A 19759-nucleotide genomic window follows, 5' to 3' on the forward strand; every position below is an offset into this window, starting at 1 on the left:
CCAAAGCCCCAGGAAACCCTGAGCCCCTGAGTCCTACCTCTACCTCTGCTGCTAACTTGGTCACTTCGTACCTTTTATACCTTCATGGCTGGGCACTCCTCAGCCACTTGTCCTAAAGCTGGTTTTCCAGGGGAGGTGAGAAACCATCCAAACTGACCTGAAGACTCCTCCACAATGCTTCTTTGGGCCAAATTCACAGCATTATTGGGTTGTCTCCATCTTGCACCATTACCATTTGCTTGAAACACTGTTGCATCAGAAGGCTGTCTATGCTCGGGAGGGCTGGGGTTGCTGCAGTCTTCCGGAAATATTCTTCAAAAATCCTCAGAAATAATTCATACTACTACTACTAATAGTGATAATGCAATAGTCTTCAGGGAATATCCTTCAAAGTGCTGATAGTTGGAGCTGTGCAGCGTGCCATTCCTTGGAGGGGATGGGGTAGAACAGGCAAGCCACATCTGATTGAGATGGTTGCACTACTTGCACTACTAGCATGGGCTAGTGAAGTTTCTCAGAAGCACCTGTGCTTGGCAGACAGACTAGACAGGAAAGAATGGAAGAGGCACTTTCTATGCCAAGGTCTGTGGTTCGCTTTATCACCAACTGTGGTATCTTGGAAAAACATAGCCTAACAAAGAGCTGAAGCAAATGGAGTGAACGCAGAGTAGGGCTGCCAGGCCATAGGGAGCACTCAAACTAAAGCAAAGTCACCGTCTATCAAGGGAATTGCCTATCCATAACTTTCCCCCACTTTCCTCATCAACTGGCAAATCTCCTGTCTGACCCTGGTGGCAAATGACTTAATGTTTGCAGAGCTGAAGGGCAAGTTGAGATTGGAAGGTCCTTCCCGTCAGTTGTCACTTTTCATCCCCGGCAGCAGAATCTTTTTGTGACCTCATTATTTGATAGAGAGTTTTGCAGAAATGCTGGTCCTGGCTCAGCCTTTTGGCTGCTTCCTTCAGCTCCTGAATGCCGTCAGCTTCTGCCTGGGAAAAGATGAAGGACTGGGACTGCTTCACTGAAATGAAAGCAGCACAGAAAAGTCAATGCTCTGAAGCAGACGTACGTACTCAAACTCAAGACAGAGTTTTAGAGGACCTAAGCCATGTAACCATCCCATCTGAGGCCTTGGCAAAGGATACACTGACCATTGCCCTTGAGCAGCTTCACCTGACTGTTTTCAGAGGAGGGAACAGCTGGCAGCATGGAAACACATCTTTCCTCTTTATGGATCTGTGGGATGATTTCTTGTAGAGCCTAATCTAACCTTGCAGTCTGCCTGCTTTCAGCACCACATTTGATTACGTAATGTCCAGATGTTCCTTCCAACCAAAATCAATCTAGCTACGATCATCACCAAAATCAATCATGCTACGATTAAGCATTAAAATGAAATAAACTTTTAGCATGTGTTTATGCTGGGACCCAATAGCACCACAACAGTCAATGCATGCCTTTGTACATACATGAAGAGAGAACAACTAGTTCATGTACATACATGAAGAGAGAACACTAAGTGCCTGCTCTCTGGACAGAGAAGAAACAAGACTTTCTTTCTGTGGTTCTGTGGTACTGTTAAGAAATGAAAACATGAACCATTTGGCAAACCTTACTGCTCTTTCAGCCCCATCTGCATTTCTCTGCTCCTGCTGCATATAAAGGAAGAAGCTGCCCAACACCTACAGTCATTCCACGAAGCACTAGCTCTCCGGCGGTGCAGGCGGCAGCTCTTTATGCGTCGCGTGGCGGCCTTATGGATGTACACGGAGTTCTTCATGATCACGGGCATCTTGGCCTCCAGCTCGGCATTGCGGATGCACTCTTCAAAGAACTCTGCAGAGAGGACAGTACTGTGAGTGGTAACAGGGGAGACACTTCAAGCAATAAGCAGTTGCCAGGGCATTGCACTTGCTCATACGACGAGACAGGAAGTGACATTTGACACTTCCCTACAGCTTCTTCACAAACAGCAACCCACAAAACTCCAGAATATCGCCAAGATGATCAAGTAATCTCAGAAATCTTCAGTTCACAACACACAAACGGAGACTGAAATTATGAAAAGAATGGCAGCCACCCATTCTCCCTCAGCCATTCCCACAACTGATTCAGTACACCAAGCCAAGTTACTCTCCTCTGATATTAGGATAAGTACTGTGAAACTTTCTTACGGGTGCATTCTTTCAAAGAACTCTAAATTCAATCAAGTCTGGACTTATGGAAAGCGAGGGTTAGCAGCCCTCCCTGAATATGATTTCTTCATATTCATAGCAAATACATACATAACACACTCCCATTCAAAGCCCCATGCCCAAATTCTGATAAAGATATTCTGTCCTAATCTGCCACAAGGGATCATTTTCCTGTCTCTGGCTTACTTCCATGGTCTGACCAACATATCTTCTGCTTTTCCTGTCTCGCTGTCCTCCCAGATCCCTGCCTGTAGCTTTTTCCTTGTTGTTTAGAGGACTCACACATGTCAGGCAGTATTCAGTGCCAAGAGTTACCTGCTCTAGTTCTGTACAGGTAGCTCACAGCTCCAGCAGAGCATTGAACTCAATGCTATTTTAATTCTATTTCCTTAGCTTGGCTCTAAGCCAGTGTGAAAGAGGTCAGAATCATGTATTTGACCTCAGTTTAGGAATCTGTCATAGAAACCACTGATTAGTTATTATTTTGTGTGTGCGCGTCCATTGGCACTTCAGAACCTCATAGGACTTCAATAAACCTGACTCAAGTCAGATTCTAGGGTAATTTTTATGTTAAAAAAAGCCAGAATTTCAGCAATGTGCTACATGAAGCCTTGGGTTCACGCCTCACCTGCAGGCTGCAGTTGTCTCCCATGGCAATGCAATGGCAGCTGCAGTGATTCAGCTCTGAGTCAGAGTCCAAGTTCCACCCGCTCTGTCTCCTACCAACATGGTAGGTGTGGTTGCTACAGCAACCGCAGTGCTCCTTTAACCACTGATATTCCAGGAATGACGGCTGAGAGAAAAGAGCATCTTGAGGAGAATCAGAGGATTCTCACAGCTCAGACCTATTCAGTCATCCCAGCTCTGCCACAGCTTCCCTGTTTGAATTTTTGAAAACCATTTACTCATGTGTGTATCTAGCTTTGTTTTCCATCAAACAAGCAAGGCTAAAATAATACTGACCTTTCTCAAAGGAGTGCAAACCAACAAGTCTCTACATAGCATGTTTGGACTCCTCGAAGGAAAGATGTGGTAGAGGTCCAAAGTGCTGGAGAGCAGACAGGGTGTCACCAGGACTACACTAGGGCACTTTTTGTATCTGGGACTATGAGTAGAAATGGTTCCTCTCTCAAGACTTTTTTTTTTTTTTAATCAATAGAGAAGAAGAGTGATGGACTTACTTCTCAAGTTACTGACATCTGCTTTCATTTTCTCATCTTTTTCCTGGTTGCGGTCCAGAGAATTCAAGCCTTGCTCCAAGCTTTGCAGGGCTTCCTCAGCTTCTCTCAGTCTCTTCTCCAGATCCATGCGCACTTTTACCTCAGCCTGAGGAAAAGAAAGAACATAAATATTCCTGAAAAACTTGTGCAACACAAACCTCCTTCTTCAGGTGATACTTTCAGAGTAACAAATAAAGAATCTTACTGAACAAGTAAATTAGCCATTATAATGAATTAATAGTACAACATAGGTGTGACACGGTAACCTCATGTGTTATCATGATATGAAATGTAACAGAAGACAGGTGACCACAGGATGAAAATATGAAATGAACTAAAACAAGTCTCTCCCACTTGAGATAGGATGAACTGGAAGGGAAAGAGAAAGGAGTCAGGGCCAATAGCCAGTGATTTGTGGTATATGTGGGTGGTACCTTGAGGTCTCTCTCAGTCTGTTGCTTTTCTGCAGTCAGCTCTGAGAGTGAGTTCTGCAGTGCTTGTGATTGGGAAGAGTAAAACTCCCGCTCCTGCTCCAGGGCTTGGGACCGCTCCTCATTCTCCTTCATCCTAGAGCACAGCAAAAGATCACCATTCCCACCCCAGCACAGCTCACAGGAAGGGGCAGGGGCTGTTCTTAACTACCTGGTTGGCCTCAAGGAGTCACTAAATGGACAGTTTGCTCAGCATCATCAGTGTTTCACATCGGTAATGCAGGCATTGCTGGAGAAAGACTCAGGTGGACAGTTCTTAAAAGGGATATTCTCAGCCCCTAGACCAGGTCCACACGCACCAAATGCTTCCTGTGGACAAGATGATCCTATAAAGGATCTCATCTGTGCTGGTCTCAGGTAAATGGGTGAAAAATTTGGAAGTGAGACTAGTTCTAAGACTGGAAATATCCAGCCATGCCCCTTGCGTTTCATCTGCAAGGGGGGGAAGAAAAATTCTTTTTCCCACCATATGACATCCTGTTTCATATCCCTGACACTACTCTAAGAGCCCCTGCTCTCACTCAACCTCTTCTCTGCCAGAAGTTTCTCCTCCAGAAGTTGCTGCATCTTGTCTTCGATCTGCTGCAGGCTGCAGTGCAGCCCCCAGGTGGGACTTTGCTCTTTGCTGGGGCTGGTTGGAAGTGGGAGCTGGCTCTCATTCTCTTCCAGCATCTCCAGTGTTCGCTGCTTTTCCACAGAGAGCTCCTTAAGAGGGAAAATGAAGACTGTGCATGAGTACCAGCCAGGTCCAACATTTCTGCTCCTGTTCCTGCCTAACCAGCCCCACCATCCTTAAGACTGTATTCTTCAGTCAGATTAAACCTAGCAATAATTAAGTTTAGTTTCCTCTCACTACCTGCCCCTCTGGGAGCAAAGCTCTACCACAGCCTTTGCTTATGCAGGTGAGTGAGTATGAGTTTGGAGGCTTGCTCTTTGGAGCAATCCAGGGAAAGAAAGGGTTTAATACATTGGCACTATACTTCCTTAATTCCCACAAGGTTCCTGATTTTCTGGGAACCACATTCAGTTCTGTGAAAAAAGACTGCCTTTAATTTGCACCAGGGCAGTGGTTAGCAAACTGCAGCTCAAAATTATCAGAGCGTTGACACGGCATCATATCCACGCTGATTGGAAAGGACATCTGGGAGCCTCCAGTCCAGCCTTCTGCTCTGGGAAGGTTCATCAACAAAATAAAGACAAGTCCAGCTGTGGCTTTGTATGGTCAAGTCTTGAAACCATTTAAGGATGAAGGCTCCACAACTGCTCTTACTGTCCCATTAACCTAGCGTATCTGGTGAAAATTTCTTCCTTGACATTTAGCCTAAGTTCCCAAGTTGCAACTTATGGTTTTTACCCCACATAATATCCTCTGGCACCACTGAGAAAAGTTTAGTTCTACTGAACTCCTTGACACCTCTGGCTGTTTTCTGAAGGGATTTTTGCCTTTAATATCTGCTACTGAATGAATCTGTTAACCTGCACAGGATTTAACGCCGACACTAGCAGATGTGAGATTCATTCTATACGACAGCATCTCAGCAAAACTTTCCAAAATGCTGTCACCCAGAGGGGAGATGTGGTCACTGACCTCCAGGGTTTTCTGCAAAGACTCCGTCAGGGTTCGCAACTCTTTCTTTTCTTCCTCCACCCCTTTAAGGGAGTGGGCTGTGAGCTCCAGCTCCCTAAAGAAGCAAAAACAGAGAGAGTTTTTGGAGGTGAACGAGAGCCCCGGACTGCATGGTCTATGCAGGACCTGCAAGCTGTGGTTTGTATGGGCAGCCCTCAAGAGTCAGAAATCTCAGGCAGGAGTGTGCCAGAAAACATTAGGCCATGAGCACAGGGCAAGTGTCCAGGAACTTAACTGTGCTTCCTATTAAATCCATCCCAACTGGTAAAATGTTTCTCTAGCAAGAGCAGGTGGCAACTGAAAGAGTTCAGATAGGGTAGATTTCTGCAAGCAGGTATATTCCTACCAGAACAGTGGTTGATAAATCCCACTATTTTTCTATGATGTTATTTAGGGGGAAAAAAAAAAAAAAAGAGGGAAAAAAAAAAAGAAAAGAAAGAGCAATGTCAGAACATGCCCTTTCAACATTTATGGCGAGAAATTTGTGCCTTTCCCTTTCTAAATACATTTGTTGTTTGTATTTTGGATACAACCTTTGCCTTTAGAAAGGCAAAGGGATTCTCAGTGAGGCAACTTGCATGTTTGCCCAGTGTCATTCAGCTGATTCCCAAGCAATTGTGGAACACCATATTCAGATGCCTGGAGCCCTCATGGCTCGGAGCCAGAGGAGGAAGGAAGCTGCCCCTCTTTAAGGATTCCCTTCTTCCACACCTGATTGCTGCCATATTGCCCTGACAATTCTGGGGTCTGCTCACGTCCCAGTCCCCTCAAAAGGGAGATTGCTGGAGCCTTAAATACAAAGTGAAACTAAGCTCTGTTCTATTGGCCACACAATTGATTGCAAATGCAAGTAAACAGTTCTCAGCCGCTTCTGTTTTCACCAGTATTGCATTTATCGCTTCCCTGCTACACAAAACGTGTGTTTTACCCACTCTTGTTCACGACCACAGCACCATTCAGTGTGGGAGCTCCTGTCCTCTTCCAGCCCAGCCCCATTTCCTCCCTTACCGTCTGATTTGCTCCTGTTCCAGCCGCAGCTCCCGCACCACCTCTTCAAACTGGTGCTTCTCGGCTTCCAGTACCTGGTTTAGACGCTCAAGTTCCTGGAGACAAGGAGGAGAGGAGCATACCCTGCCCATGTGTTTAAAATCAGAGTGACTTCCTGCTTGGTAATGCTCATTACTTAATTTGTACTACGAAGTCCACCGTGTCCAATTTCTCCATACTTTTGTCCAGGGGCTATTAAAAGGACTTTTGTCCAGGGACCATTAAAAGGAATCCCAGACATGATCTCTGCACAGGTCATCTGTGCAGCACATGTACCAAATGCCAAAAGTCTCCAGGAAAGCTGGACTCAAGGTGCACATATCTCAGACATCCACATGTGCAGACACAGAAAGCCTGGACAGATGTGTGACAGCCCCACATGCTGCTCCTGAATGGCAGCAGCTTTACTAGTCCATCTCCCTTCTCATCCCACACCAATCTTCTTTCTCTCATCCATAGGGAGCCCATGGAGTGGCTGACAACTCTACCTGTGCTCCCCAAGCTCCTTGCTCTGAATCCCAGTTTGCCCTCAAACTACCAGCTCGTAAATCCCAGGCCTGCCGCTTGGAAGTTGAAGGGAATCGACATATTTACTCACCTCTTTTTGCTCCCTCTGCAGACACAGCTCTTCTGTTTCTTCCATCAGCTTATCTGCAAACAGACACACGCAGGCAAAATGCAAAAAAAAAAGCAATTTATCCTGGGGATGTTTATGATCATGAAGCACTGACTGTTTGGACCTTGAAGATGCAGCAATCCCTATGGCTCTGTGTTTATCTGTCTGGGAGGCTGCAAGGGCTAAAGTGACACTAATGGGATATTCTGTGATCACTCTCCTGTAAAATAACTGAATTACTGAATTGTAAAACAATTGTAGTTCTGTGTACTCTGCCCAAGGTTTCCTCTCAAGGTATTTCAAATGCATTAACAAAGTAACTTTGTCTTACTGCTGAGTTAGGAAAACATCCTTATCCGTGCTTCACACGTGAGGAAGCAAAGGCACAGGAAGGGTAAGTGGGTGCACAAGGCTGCACACTGCTTGGCGTCCAGTCAGCTGTTTCTCACAGAGCTCATTCCCCTGACCTTCCCTCCCAGCACACTCATGCTCTCCTCCAGCCCTGGGACATCACTGCCAGCTCCCCGGTGTGACATTAAGATATTCCAGACTCCTCAGCCCTCACTACCCTTAGTGATCCCATGTAATCATTCAAGGAGCACTTGATTTTTTCCACAACTGTCATTAGTTCTCTCACTGTTAGGAAAGTTAGCTCTTCTGATTTCTTTCTGGAGGCAATGGAGGCCTCCAAAGCACCTCCAAAACACACTGCAAAAAACTCTGCGAAACATGTGGGGAGCAGTTGTCCCTAAGGGTAGAGATCTCACTTTACTAAAACTCGCTAGATTTATTAGATCTTTACTAAACTGAAATCAGTAAGAGAAGAGCTTTGCCTGTAAGACAAAGGCTGGTATGGCCCTTGACGAACCATATGAAGTAGAATGACGCTTGAGTGATTTATATTTGCTAAGGGAGCTATTTGGGATTTTTATCAAGTTGTATGATAAAAGGCTTTGCAATCTATTAGAAGGAGTATGTTTTGAACCAACAGGAAAAAAAGTAGTTTTGACAAGACTAAGAGCTAAGGTGCCTTAACCACATACTGTGCAGTATTAAGTGAACACAAAATTATATTTCTGTTGTTACCACAATATAAATGTAAGGGGAGTTCTTCTAAGTCATTAGAAGACAGTACTGTCAGTTTATTATGGGGCCACAGATCCTATGAATGAACAATTACGTTATATGGTTTGGAGATTTAAAAAAGGTGTTAAATAGTAGCTCTTAGGAGCTCTTCTCCACAGTGGAATCTTGAAGGTTGTTGCTCCTGTTGTTTCCATTACACTGGTGTTATGAGTAGAGCTTGCTTATTAAAATTGACTTTGATTTTAGTGATAAAGGTGGAGAAGTTTTTTTTTTTTTCTTTTTTTTTTTTTTTTTTTTAAACTGTGCAAACACAAGTTCCTATAATAGCTTTGTGCATGGCTACAGGGGAGCACGGACCTAATATATTTAAACAAAACTGACTACAAATAGATTAGATATAGCTACAGAGCCTGAAGAAATCAACCCCCTAACCTTGCTGTCTAACTTTTAGCTGAAGTCAAGAACCGTCACCGTCAATTGCTCCTTTCCATGGGAGACAGGCCCACCGGCAGCTCCACTTAAGTGCTTACCCTGTACTCTTCCTCTGTGCTGCATACTGACTTTAAACAGTTTAAGGTCAAAAAACTCCAAACTCGTGGTGCCTACCACCAGTGTCTGAGACTGGGACAAGTTTCTCACAGTTTAGCCTGGGTTTTGGCGCTCGGCTCTGCCATCCACCCGCCAAGCAAGCACGGACAGACAGGTCACCGCAGCCCCTTACGACTCAGCCTTGCCCACGTTAGACGGGGAGGATGCTGACCTCAAAACTAACTATGGAAGGGACACAGATCACTGAATGCGAAGCTAATAATAAGACAGAAGCCTCAGTAGCTATAAAGGAATAATAGGCAATAGCTTTCCTATCAAAGGAAAGTAGTCAACTGTGACAATTCACCAGCTGTGAATATTCTTATCATGGACCAAGAACACAGTGAAATATATGTAATATATATAGCTCCTATTTGCCACAGAAGGTGCATTCCTCTATTTTTCTATCAGCTTGAATTTATCAGACAGAAGCCCTGAGCTCTGCAGTCTGTTGTCAGTTGCATAAGAAACATTTTGACAAAAGTTTCCTGTTTTTAATCTTCTCACCTATCTCTCCTGGCCCTCTACTCAACACTTGTTGTCTCCATGTAAACTCCAGAACATTCCTCCCCACCTCAAATGTGAGCCAGCACATCAGCTCACATGTACAAACACCACTGAGATGGTTAACCTAACTTAATCATGACTACTGATAAAAATGACACTGAGATCACTCTTGATCAGAGGTTGCTTTCCCTTGGCTCTTGCAATAGGCAGTGTGAGGAGAGACAGCGGGAGCTCCCAAGGCAGTCAGACTACCCAAGGTCTATCCAGAGGCTGGCTCTCACATAGACAGTTGGACTAGAAGACCTCCTGAGGTTTCTTCCAAACTATTCTACAATCATCTGGGGCAACTGTTCCTTCCCCACTGACCACAGAAAAAGTAGAGGGAAGTTAGCCAACTGCATCAGACACTTCAAATGAGACAGTATAAATGCTCCTACTTTCAATATAGTGGGCAAATGCAAAGCCCAAGCAAAGTAAGACGAAAAATCCCCCTAGGGGAGAAAAACCCGTGTATATATAGCTGTGATCAGCCTAAGAAATACCAGTCCTGGGCGATTCACAGTCACACGGGTACCAGCTGTTTGTCTGTCAGGAAGCTTCCTGGGAACTAAAAGCTGAAATATCCATATGCAAACTGCCCAAAGGCAGCAGATACACAGTTCATCCATCAGGAGGTACAGGATTATAAGCACACCAGCTGAAAAACATACTTCCTTTCATACTACACATGACATACATCCAAATCCTACCCTGTAACATTTAGCTGTGTTTTGACGCCCTTTAAGACCTGATTTTCAAATGTTGGATTTTCAAATAAATAAATGAAGGGTTTTTTTTGGCTTGACCACACTGGCAATTCCAGAAATGTAAATGGACATTTGAGTTTTGCACAGTTTGGAAATAAGATGGTTTCTTACCTAAATACTCCTGTTTCTCCTTGGCCAGCTGCAGTCCTTGGGCTTCCAGGCTCTCGATCATTGCCTCTCCCAGCTGGGCGTTCTTCCAGGTCCTAGGGAGAGCAGACACAAAGCAGACAGAGAGAGCTAAAACCCCTCAGAAAGGGAGGTGTGGGGACTCAGCCTAGAAATCTACCAAATAACTCAAACACAGACTCTCTATGGAGCCAGCGAGTCCCTAAATTCCCCCCTCCAAAACTTGTAGAAATTTGCCTGACTCAGGAAAGAGATTCCCCAGGAGTTGTACATTAACACACTACAGCCATTCAAATGTTTTTCCAGTGTTTTGGAGATTGATATACTGAGTCTTATAGTTCTGCAGGCCAACCCAGCACTTGTGCAGCCACCAGCAGCAACAGGATGTTCCTGGAATCCGTTAAATGGATCCTGACAGACTGTTAAGACCCAGATTTTAGTTTTTAACTTGGCTCCCTTGCCAGGATGCTTCACGGCTGCCAGCAGCATCTTCTTCTCCAGCCTTTCCAGTATTTTACTCCATTAAAGTCACTGTTCTCCATTAAACTTTAACCCTTTGTTGACTTGTCTCAAGATCTTGTATCTTCAGTCTTCTGATATTCATTATCCATCTACCCAACCAGAAGCAACTAGGAATCACTTCCCTGCTCAACTAGAAAGGCACTATGTTTTGGTGTCTTGCCTTCACTGTGTGACAAACACATCCCCTGCCTAAACAATGACAAAACATAGATAAAAGCCAAATGTGATGCTCGCAAGTAAGGAGAGTAAAGGGAAATGGTCATGTTAAAAGAGTATCTTGATGGTTGTAGCACCATCAGCCAATAAGGTCTCCAAGTCCCTTGCAGATATTATGAAACTAAGCTGCAGAAGAGTTCTTTGCTGCAGATGCCCATTACTGATCAAGTTGGTGGACAGGGCAAGCTTTAATATGAGATTAAATAACCAAGGACAAGGACGTACAGATCAAAAACAGAACCATAAATGAAGTTTGCTGCTCACCTCAATTCTTGATCCATTAGAAAACAGTCTCTACACTCATAAAATGCATAAAGTGCATCCCAGTCTACTTATACAAACGAATGTACAGGAACAGCAATCGCTGCCCAGAATTTTGCCACCTTTGTTAAATGATACAGACCCTAAGGGAGCTTACAAATAGTAAATGCATGTAAACCTTCCTGTAACAGGAAGATACCTCTTTGTGAGCCTCCAAGATGTAGTTTTTCAGAAAGAATAGTTTAAACCATAAGCTGGCAGCCTCCTATAATTCAAGACAGTCTGCACTTTGTCTCTTAAAAATACAGCCAAATATTAGCACAAATTACCCCAAGGACCAGACAGCTCCGAATTGCAGCAGACAAAGTGCTGCTTTGTGTTTTTTTTGCAAGCAGATGGATTTCTTTTCAGCTCACGAGGGTCTAGGATGTTTCTAAAATGCAGAGGAAATTAGAAGTAATTTAAAAGGTGATGTTTTGCCTGCAGGTAGACATCTTCAACCTGAGTGAGAGCGCGTGGGTGTGAGTGTGTACTTTTCCTGTGAAGTGCTCTGACACAGGATGAATCTGAGAAGCCAACAGTAAACACCGCAAGTGAGTGTTTTGAACATCAGCGCTGGAAATTCGGAGCAAGGTCAGTTAACCTAGGGCTTGGCTGGGCTGGTTCCCCATGCCCATGGTCCTGTTCTCAGGCTCCCATGCCAGCCCTTCATTTCTCCGTTGGCCAACCTTGCACCTAGCTGTGAGAAAAACTCATTGCCAGCCACGGTTTATCCTCACGCTCCTGCTGCAGCTGGTGCAGGCTGAGCTGACCACAGGCACAACATACCCAACCTGCCAGACAGAAAAACAGGGCTGGTGGGATCTTCTTCCCACTTGGCCAAGTTCAGGATGTGAGAGGCCAGTGAGGGAGGCAGAGAAGCCCCTGACATGGGGCTATGTGACAAAGGACCCACCATAGCACTGTATTCCCCATTAATTATAAATGAATATTTCCAGCTTCAGCTGGAGTTAATTGAGATACCTCCTTTAGCACATATACATGTCTGCCCATGATGGTGATACAAGCTAAAATTGTGGGAAGGGGTAACTTGTCTTTTCCACAGTTACAAGAGACCACATACATTGCAATGCAGCTGGGAAGAACAGGCCCAATTGCTTATTGAGTCTTACAGCTCAAGCCCTAAGGGCTCCTGGAGTTTCTACCAAGCTTGGGAAAGTCAAATTCCTTTTCCTCCTCTTACCTCTGCCTGTATCTAGAGGCTTAGTAAAAGCAGCTCCAGCTTTGCAGCTCAGCTGCTATTTTCACTGCCAGGCTCTTGAGCACTGAGAGACTGCAGGGCTGGTGACCTATGAACCTCAAACCGCTCTGATATTCCCAGCAGACGGTAATATCCAATATCCACACACACATGCACCAAGCCAGCTCTTTCACCCCTTGTCAGAAGGCTGCAAATGCTGCGCTACCAGCCCTTCCATGGAGACCCAGCCTACCTCCTCATTCCAGGATCAAAATATCTCGGGAGGCCAAATACTGCTGCTCACACACGGTCTGAAGGCCCCAGGACCTGCAGAGAAGCAGGCGCATCCCATGGGCACACAGCAACCCAGCATTTATGGACCACAGCCAGGAGTCATTAGCGGTGTGATGAAAAGTCACCCAGAGAGGACACTCTGCCAGATCTGTGATGTCCACGTTAAGTGGAAGGTCAGATCCAGGGACACAGAAGGGTCTCGGGAAGCCTATCTGCTTCCCCACAAGTCATCTTGGCATCCTCTATCTAAACATCTATACATCTAAAGAAGATATCAAAGGGAATTAAAAAAAAAAAAAAAAAAAAAAAGGCACTTACACTTTTCCTGACTCCTGTAGCATCTCCAGCCACTGAGCCTGCTCAAACTCCGATTCGGCTGCTAGAACAATGTTACCCTGAGGATGGGGAACAAAAAAAACACAGGAGATGAGAGGCTGGTGCCTGTTGATGCCTCCGAGCACGCAGGATGCAAACTGGACACAGCTGCCAAGAGAAGGAGATTCACAGAGAAGGGACCATGGCAGGTATTCCCTCCTTATTGTTTTATGAGTCCTGGCCTGCAGAGAGAGTAGAGGGGAGCTCCCAGACATCCCTCTGCCAGTCTGCAAATATCCTACGTCCTGCTGTCAGAAAGAGCTACTTTCCTTGCTGGCAGTCAAAGCAGGATCCTTGAGGGCACCTGGGATACTAACTTACCCTTTCTCTGGGTGGTTTGCCCAGAAAAGCTTGGCACATATTGGTGCGGTGGGAAAGAACTGCCAATGCAGCCCTGCTCATCAGAGATCAATACCTGCCCTCCCCCCTCTTTGTTTATTTTATTTTGAGAAGAAGAGTCTACCCACATGGAAGTCTTCATGGGAGATCTTTATGGCATAAGGCATGCTGGGTTCCTCTTTGGGTTCCACGATGCAGCCTCCCAAAGGTATGACACCCTGGGGACGAAGCAGAGCACTTTGATCAGTCAGCAAAACTTTCCCAGTGTAACCAGCAATGCCTGGTGAGGTATTACTGAGCTGTCACCCTCAGATAGTTCTGGGCTCCTGCCCTGCCACGGATGTCCTGGGAAGGCTGGGAATCGTACACGGCTCCCGCAGAGCAGAGGGGCAGTGCCCGAAGGATGCTGCTCGGTGTGCGTGGGTAAGTGGGCAGTGGCCGCACTTGCTTCTGAACTTGAGTAAGGGGTAAGGACAACTAGCAATGGTCAAAGCCGCCAGCATTGCCACTGGCTTTGCCACCAGCTGCTCTTGTAGCCACAACATTGTCCAGTTAGGCAAGCCAGGGGATGAACTGACCATCAAGTAGAAAACATGCAATAGATCCATGTGCCTGATGGGGCAGAAAGGAGCCTGGAAGAGGTACTGGCCCGATCCCACCCTTTTGGCCCTGGACATGCAAGGAGTGAGACTTACCTTTTCTTCGCTTGATAGGCCTGTGGAAAAACAGCTAGAAACAGAATAGCCCTCCCCTGCTCACCTTGGGGTGGATATTGAAGTATTTATTGCTTTCAAAACTCTTTTTCTCACTCTCAGCATAGTAGAGCAGGAAGCTTTCCTTAATGATGAAAAACCTTTAAGGAGAAAAGTAAAATCCAGCTAGGACAGAGTTCTTGGTTCATCATGGCACAAGAAAATCTCCATCTAACTAGAAAATCTCCACCTAACAACAGCTGCTTTCTGAGCAGAAGGGTTTGTTATTCCCATTTGCACCTAAGGAGAGATGCTTCACCTAGGTTCAAAGTGCCAAGTGCACTGCTTACAAGTTCACACACTTCAGGCTTCCAGTTTACCCCAGCACACATGCAGCAGTGTTGGAGATGAACCGTAGTACCATTTACTCACAGGGGAATTGCACAATGATCTGTGCCTGGGACAGGATCACAGCCCGAGCGCTTGGGCATCTTGACCTGTGGGGTGCTCTATCTGGGCTACGTGTTGAATTCAGCCTATTGGAGGAGAGCTGCCCCCTTTCTGAAGGATCTTTTTCGCACGGGCTAAAATGAGCTAAAAAATATTTCTGCAATCCACTCTCTTTCCCCTCACTCCTTGCCAGCAAGCAGTCAGAATCCGAGTGTTCCCTCTGTACTGATTCATACACAAAGAGGGTCACGGGATAGCAACTCCAAGAGACTCTCGAGGCAAAAGATTTGGCATGATAGCACTCAGGAACAGAAATAAATTTCAGAGATATTTTTAAGCTGAGCTCCTGGCAAAGTTTCCTCTCATTGACCCCTGAAAATACAAAGGAAATTGAATTCTTTTTTTGATATGCATCACATTAACAATGTACCTTGTTCTGCTCAGTTAACCCTAGATATACTCTGATGTACACTGTGTAGCAGCCACTGAATATCATAACTGCTGTAAACCAAACCTCTAACTTGCTGGAGCATATCCTTAAAATTGTGAATAATGTAGTGCATTTGGGATGTTCAAAAACGCTTGGGGGAGTCCCTTTTTTCTCAGAAAATTAAGATTGTATGTTTGCCCTGCAGTGAGACAGGGGAGAGATCTGACAACTGAAATTAGGTCTAAATATCAGCAGCACTGAATATTCTAAAGAGTAGCTGAAAGATGAGGACTACTTTAGTAGGAAGGTTTTAAAAGAATGAATGACAGAAAATAGTTTTGCACATCTTCTCTGACATGATACATATGTGCATGTCCTGGGGACGTGGGCCATGCCAGCATTGCAGGGGGATGGAAGGACACAGGACTGGGAGAGAGCTAAAGCTTCTCCAAGTGCATGTAGCAAGCTCGGGCTCTGGAGCAGCTGTGCATTCGCTGCAAAATCTTTAAGCCCTTAAACACCCGCATTTTCACACGAGGAAATACTTCAGAATGTAAAAAAAGCCAGAACTTTCACCATGTGAATTACTGCTTTCTTCTCTTGGCCCCATCACCTGTACCCATCCCTGCTGACTGCAGAGGTGGGGAGGAGAAGAGAGAAGAGGTGGGCAAGCTGGAACGAACTGGCCAGCTTCCTCCACATCATCCATTTGGTCTAGAAATATCACCGAGACACAGCAATTTTTACGTTCTTCCATTGACAGGATGCTCAATTAGGACTGAAGTTAAAAGTCTTCACTGTCTTTACCACATGAAGGCTGTGGTATGCTGTAGCATCAGGTAGGTTGGTCCTCCGTGCCATAGCCATTCTGAAGAAACCACTAAAACCACACTGGAGGGAAGTAGACTAAGGACGAACAACAACATTGACACAGACATCAAGGCAGGGATGGGATCTGCCAGGGTTAGACACAGCAGCTCCATATCAGACAAGAGGAGATACCTGCTCTCTGGGGACAGAGATATCACAGATGGCTAATGAGATTAATTAGCTAATCTTTCTGAAACTTTCTGAAGCAACCATGGCCCAGGTTAAGTATTGACACTGTAAAACCGCAATATTCACCCTCGTCCTCCGATGTATCAGTGTTTTACTGGGCACCGGTCCAGGAGCACACTCAGCAAACCTCGGTGGTTAGATCAGCGCAGCTCCCTCGCCCTAGGAACAGCTCAGGGAAAAGGAGCTTCATCAGCAGGTCTGCCCAGCGACTGTAGCACCTGCCATTTGCTCTTCCTCTGATGCCAGCACCAGGCTTCCCTGCCCGCCTCCCATCCTGGGGCCTTGCAGCTGGAGATGCGCCTAGCAAGGCCAGGACGAGGAAGAGATGTCCCTGTGCTTCTTAGGGCAGAGAACAGCCCTAAATTATTATCCATCCTACCTGTCTTGTGATAGGTTGGGGGGCTGTTGTTGGCAGCCATTCCACTGCAAAGCGAGGTTACCTACGTACCTGTGTGTTTCATCCCTAGTTTCATCCCAGTCCAATGCCATTGCTGTTGCAACATGCGCAGAAGAAAGAGGCTAAGCTGCTTGCTGTACTGGGAGGCAGAGTGGAATGTAGCTTTGGGGTGAGGACGATGGCTGGGGACAGAGAATACAACTTCCCAAAGCTGCTTCTGCAGTAACCCAGGCTCAGCCTGCCCTCGTCAGATGCACCAGCAAGCCTGGAAGATGGTTGCTTCTCTCTTTAAAGGATAATACTTTACATGAAAAGGAAAATACATTAACCAAGGAAGAGAACTTCTCTTGGAGGGAGAGAGGGTGCTGCTAATGGTTTTTCAAAACAAGGCTCCAAGCATATTCAGACATTAGCCCCGAGAAACGCGGCCACCTCGGTCCAGTGCCAGAAACATCCACCGTGCTCTGGGTCAGCATCCAGGGCAGCCCACAACAGCATGGGCGCAGGACAGATCATTTTATGGGCAAAGAGAAGGACAGAAAATGCTCTAAACACCACTGCTCGTGTCACGTTTTGTGGTCCTCACAGGTGCCGTCACCCTGGCCTGATTAAACCAAGGCTCTTCCTTTAACAACCTCTTTTCCTCCCTGGGGTCTCCAGCCACACTGTGACCGCAGCCGGTTAAACAGGACCAGGCCAGTAAGCAGGATGTGTCTCTAACGACCACAAAGACACGTCCACATGACCCGTGGCCTGGCATGACCAGTGCTCTGGTGGCTCCCGGAGCTCGGGCAGGCTTTCCTCAGGGCACGGGGTGCTTTTCTATTTCTAAGTTCTTCCTCATTCAAGATGCCACTCCTAAACACTAAACATACAAAAAGTAGTCCAAGATTTCAGGACAAAATCATAGAATCATTATGGTTGGAAAAGACCTTCAAGATCGAGTCCAACTGTAAGATCAAGTCCAATCGTTGAGAGATCAGATCCTCACCTGTAACTCACAGTAGTCATTTTTTTCCCTTAATTTGTCTGAAGAAGGAAATATATTTAACTACATTTTATTTTCATAAAACAATGCATTTAACCAGCTGTGTCATCCTGGGCATGGGAGTGGGGTTGCAGGCAAAGGATGGATTTCTCCTTGTCCTTCCCAGTAAAGCAGCACCCCGTGGTCTGCATGGATGCGCACACACAGCCACAGACCAGCAAGTCCTAAAGGTCACCATGTCTACCAGCCCATTGGCTTCTAAGAGCCCAGAGAGCTCTTTCCTATTTCGAAAACTTTTTTTTTTTTTTTTTTTTTTACTTTTTTTTTTCCCCCATTTCTCCTCCTGGGCCCTCCTTTGCTTTGGTTGCAGCCCATGTTCAGCTCTACCCCACGGCTGCCTCCCCCATCCCTTTCCACCTGCATCACTAAAATATTTACAACTCGCTGAAGACAGGGGTGACTTCTAGGAAAAGAGCAGCACTAAATAAATAATGACATAGAGAGCACAGGGCTGGGCCATTTGTCTGCCAGAAATTTTGAATAGGAAGAAGAGAACCTTTTAAGAACGCAATCTGCCCTCTGCTATCTGTCCACTTCTCCTCAGTAACAGTCATACTGGTTTCCAGTTTCCTCCATACTTCATGTGCAGAGACTGAACTAACACCAGAAGCAATGAGGTTCAGTGAACCTCGTACAGAAATTACACTGACTTGGAGCCCTGAGGTAGCCCCTTACTCCAGTCTTACAGAGCGTACTTCTGCCCTTGATAACGTGGTAGCAAATGCTCTCCACCCCCAGGCTGCCTGACTGCCATTACACAACACGTTGGCAGCCTGCAACCTCCTGGCACCATGTGGGAGCCAATTCAGAGCCACCTTTGGCTGTGCCTTTGCTGGTCACAGTCTGACCAGAGCTGTCACTGGTGTGCACTCTGCTCTGCCCCATATGTACACATACATACATACACATATATATGTATACACACACACACACACTCCCCTGTGCACAGAGCCAGTGCAGCCTGACCATTTCACCACCAAAAACCTCAAAGTACTTTAGCAAGCGTTAATGGGCAAAGTCAAGCAGCTTGGGAGCAAAACACAGGAGCTGCTGCTCCTTGTTGCACGCAGCAGACGCAGGGTGATCATGGAGGGGAGGCAGCTCGTCATTGCCCAGGGCACAGTGCTGGCACTAGGTGGGCATGGAAGCAATACCCTGGGGTGCAGCGTGCACAAGGCAGGCGGAGATGAGCAGGGAGGCTGTGGCCAGAGTTCCCCCCACGCCTCTGCCTGGCTGGCAGCACTGGGGGAGAGCCTGGCCGCTCAGCTCGCCCACCCCAGCACGGCTGGGCTCTGCGTTTCCCCCGGGCATCCCTCATCGACTGCGACTTACCGCCTGGACCACTTGGCCGACTGCCTCCCAAAGGGTCTCTTCCAGAGCACGCCGTACAGCTGCACTTTGGTGCTAATGTCCAGAGCATCCGAATCTGCCTGTTCCATGGACGGAGAAGGAGAGACGGAGTTGGATTTTGAAGCGAACATTGCCGTTGGATTCGGTCCTAACTCTGCCCCTCTCCCTGGTGGCTCAGGGAATCCGATGAAATGCAGTGAACCAGAAGGATGCGAGCAGCCGCTCCGAGCGGCAGACAGGGAGACGGGGCTATGGTTTGAATCAATAACTTGACTGCTCAGCACTCGGTCAATAATTCTCTCCCCAATGCACAGACGAGAGTTTCCTCATTGTGTATTGCTTCCTGATGCTCTGAAGACAAGACACATCCCAGCCCAAGGAAAGAGGGCAGAGGAGAGCCAGAGATCAGGAATGCAGAAGGACAGAGGCAGCTCTCAGCAATACAGCAAGCCAAAGCACCTCCGCACCAGAGCCAGCTTGGAACGGTGCTTCACTCAACATTGCAGCATCCCAAAGAGAAGTAAGTGCAAGATGGGCTTTTTGTTGTCAAGCATTTCATACCACAGCACACCCCCTCGAAACCTTGTGCTTGGAGATGGGTTCTTCTCAGTGATCCCAAAGGGAGCAAAGCGTGTGGGAGCCAGTGAATCCCATCAGACTGCCTCTGCCGTGGGCAGGATTCTTCTATGCCAACCTGGCACTGCCCACCTCGGCTGGGGTTCACGTGGCTGCTGGGTTTGCGCTGGGCAGCGTCCACGCCATACGCCTTGCTCATCC

At 46.6% G+C, this 19759-nt stretch overlaps 1 protein-coding gene across 1 annotated transcript; it reads right to left on the reverse strand.

Annotated features, from left to right (window-relative positions):
- Window positions 1–489: 489 nt before the first annotated feature.
- PLEKHD1 (pleckstrin homology and coiled-coil domain containing D1) lies at window positions 490–19201 on the reverse strand. The gene is made up of 13 exons (XM_088536591.1): window positions 18965–19201; window positions 14316–14409; window positions 13685–13774; window positions 13161–13237; window positions 10295–10386; window positions 7179–7231; window positions 6542–6636; window positions 5495–5588; window positions 4433–4611; window positions 3850–3982; window positions 3377–3521; window positions 1687–1836; window positions 490–1021 (listed from the first exon to the last, which is right to left on the reverse strand). Exons 1-13 carry the CDS (start codon window positions 19111–19113, stop codon window positions 861–863), a joined length of 1512 nt encoding a protein of 503 aa, XP_088392717.1. The 5' UTR covers window positions 19114–19201; the 3' UTR covers window positions 490–860.
- Between the last annotated feature and the right edge of the window lie 558 nt (window positions 19202–19759).

This window comes from Tinamus guttatus, unplaced genomic scaffold (assembly GCF_059628265.1).
Source record: "Tinamus guttatus ecotype Peru unplaced genomic scaffold, ASM5962826v1 Tinamus_guttatus_pri_ptg000676l, whole genome shotgun sequence".
NCBI lineage: Eukaryota > Metazoa > Chordata > Aves > Tinamiformes > Tinamidae > Tinamus > Tinamus guttatus.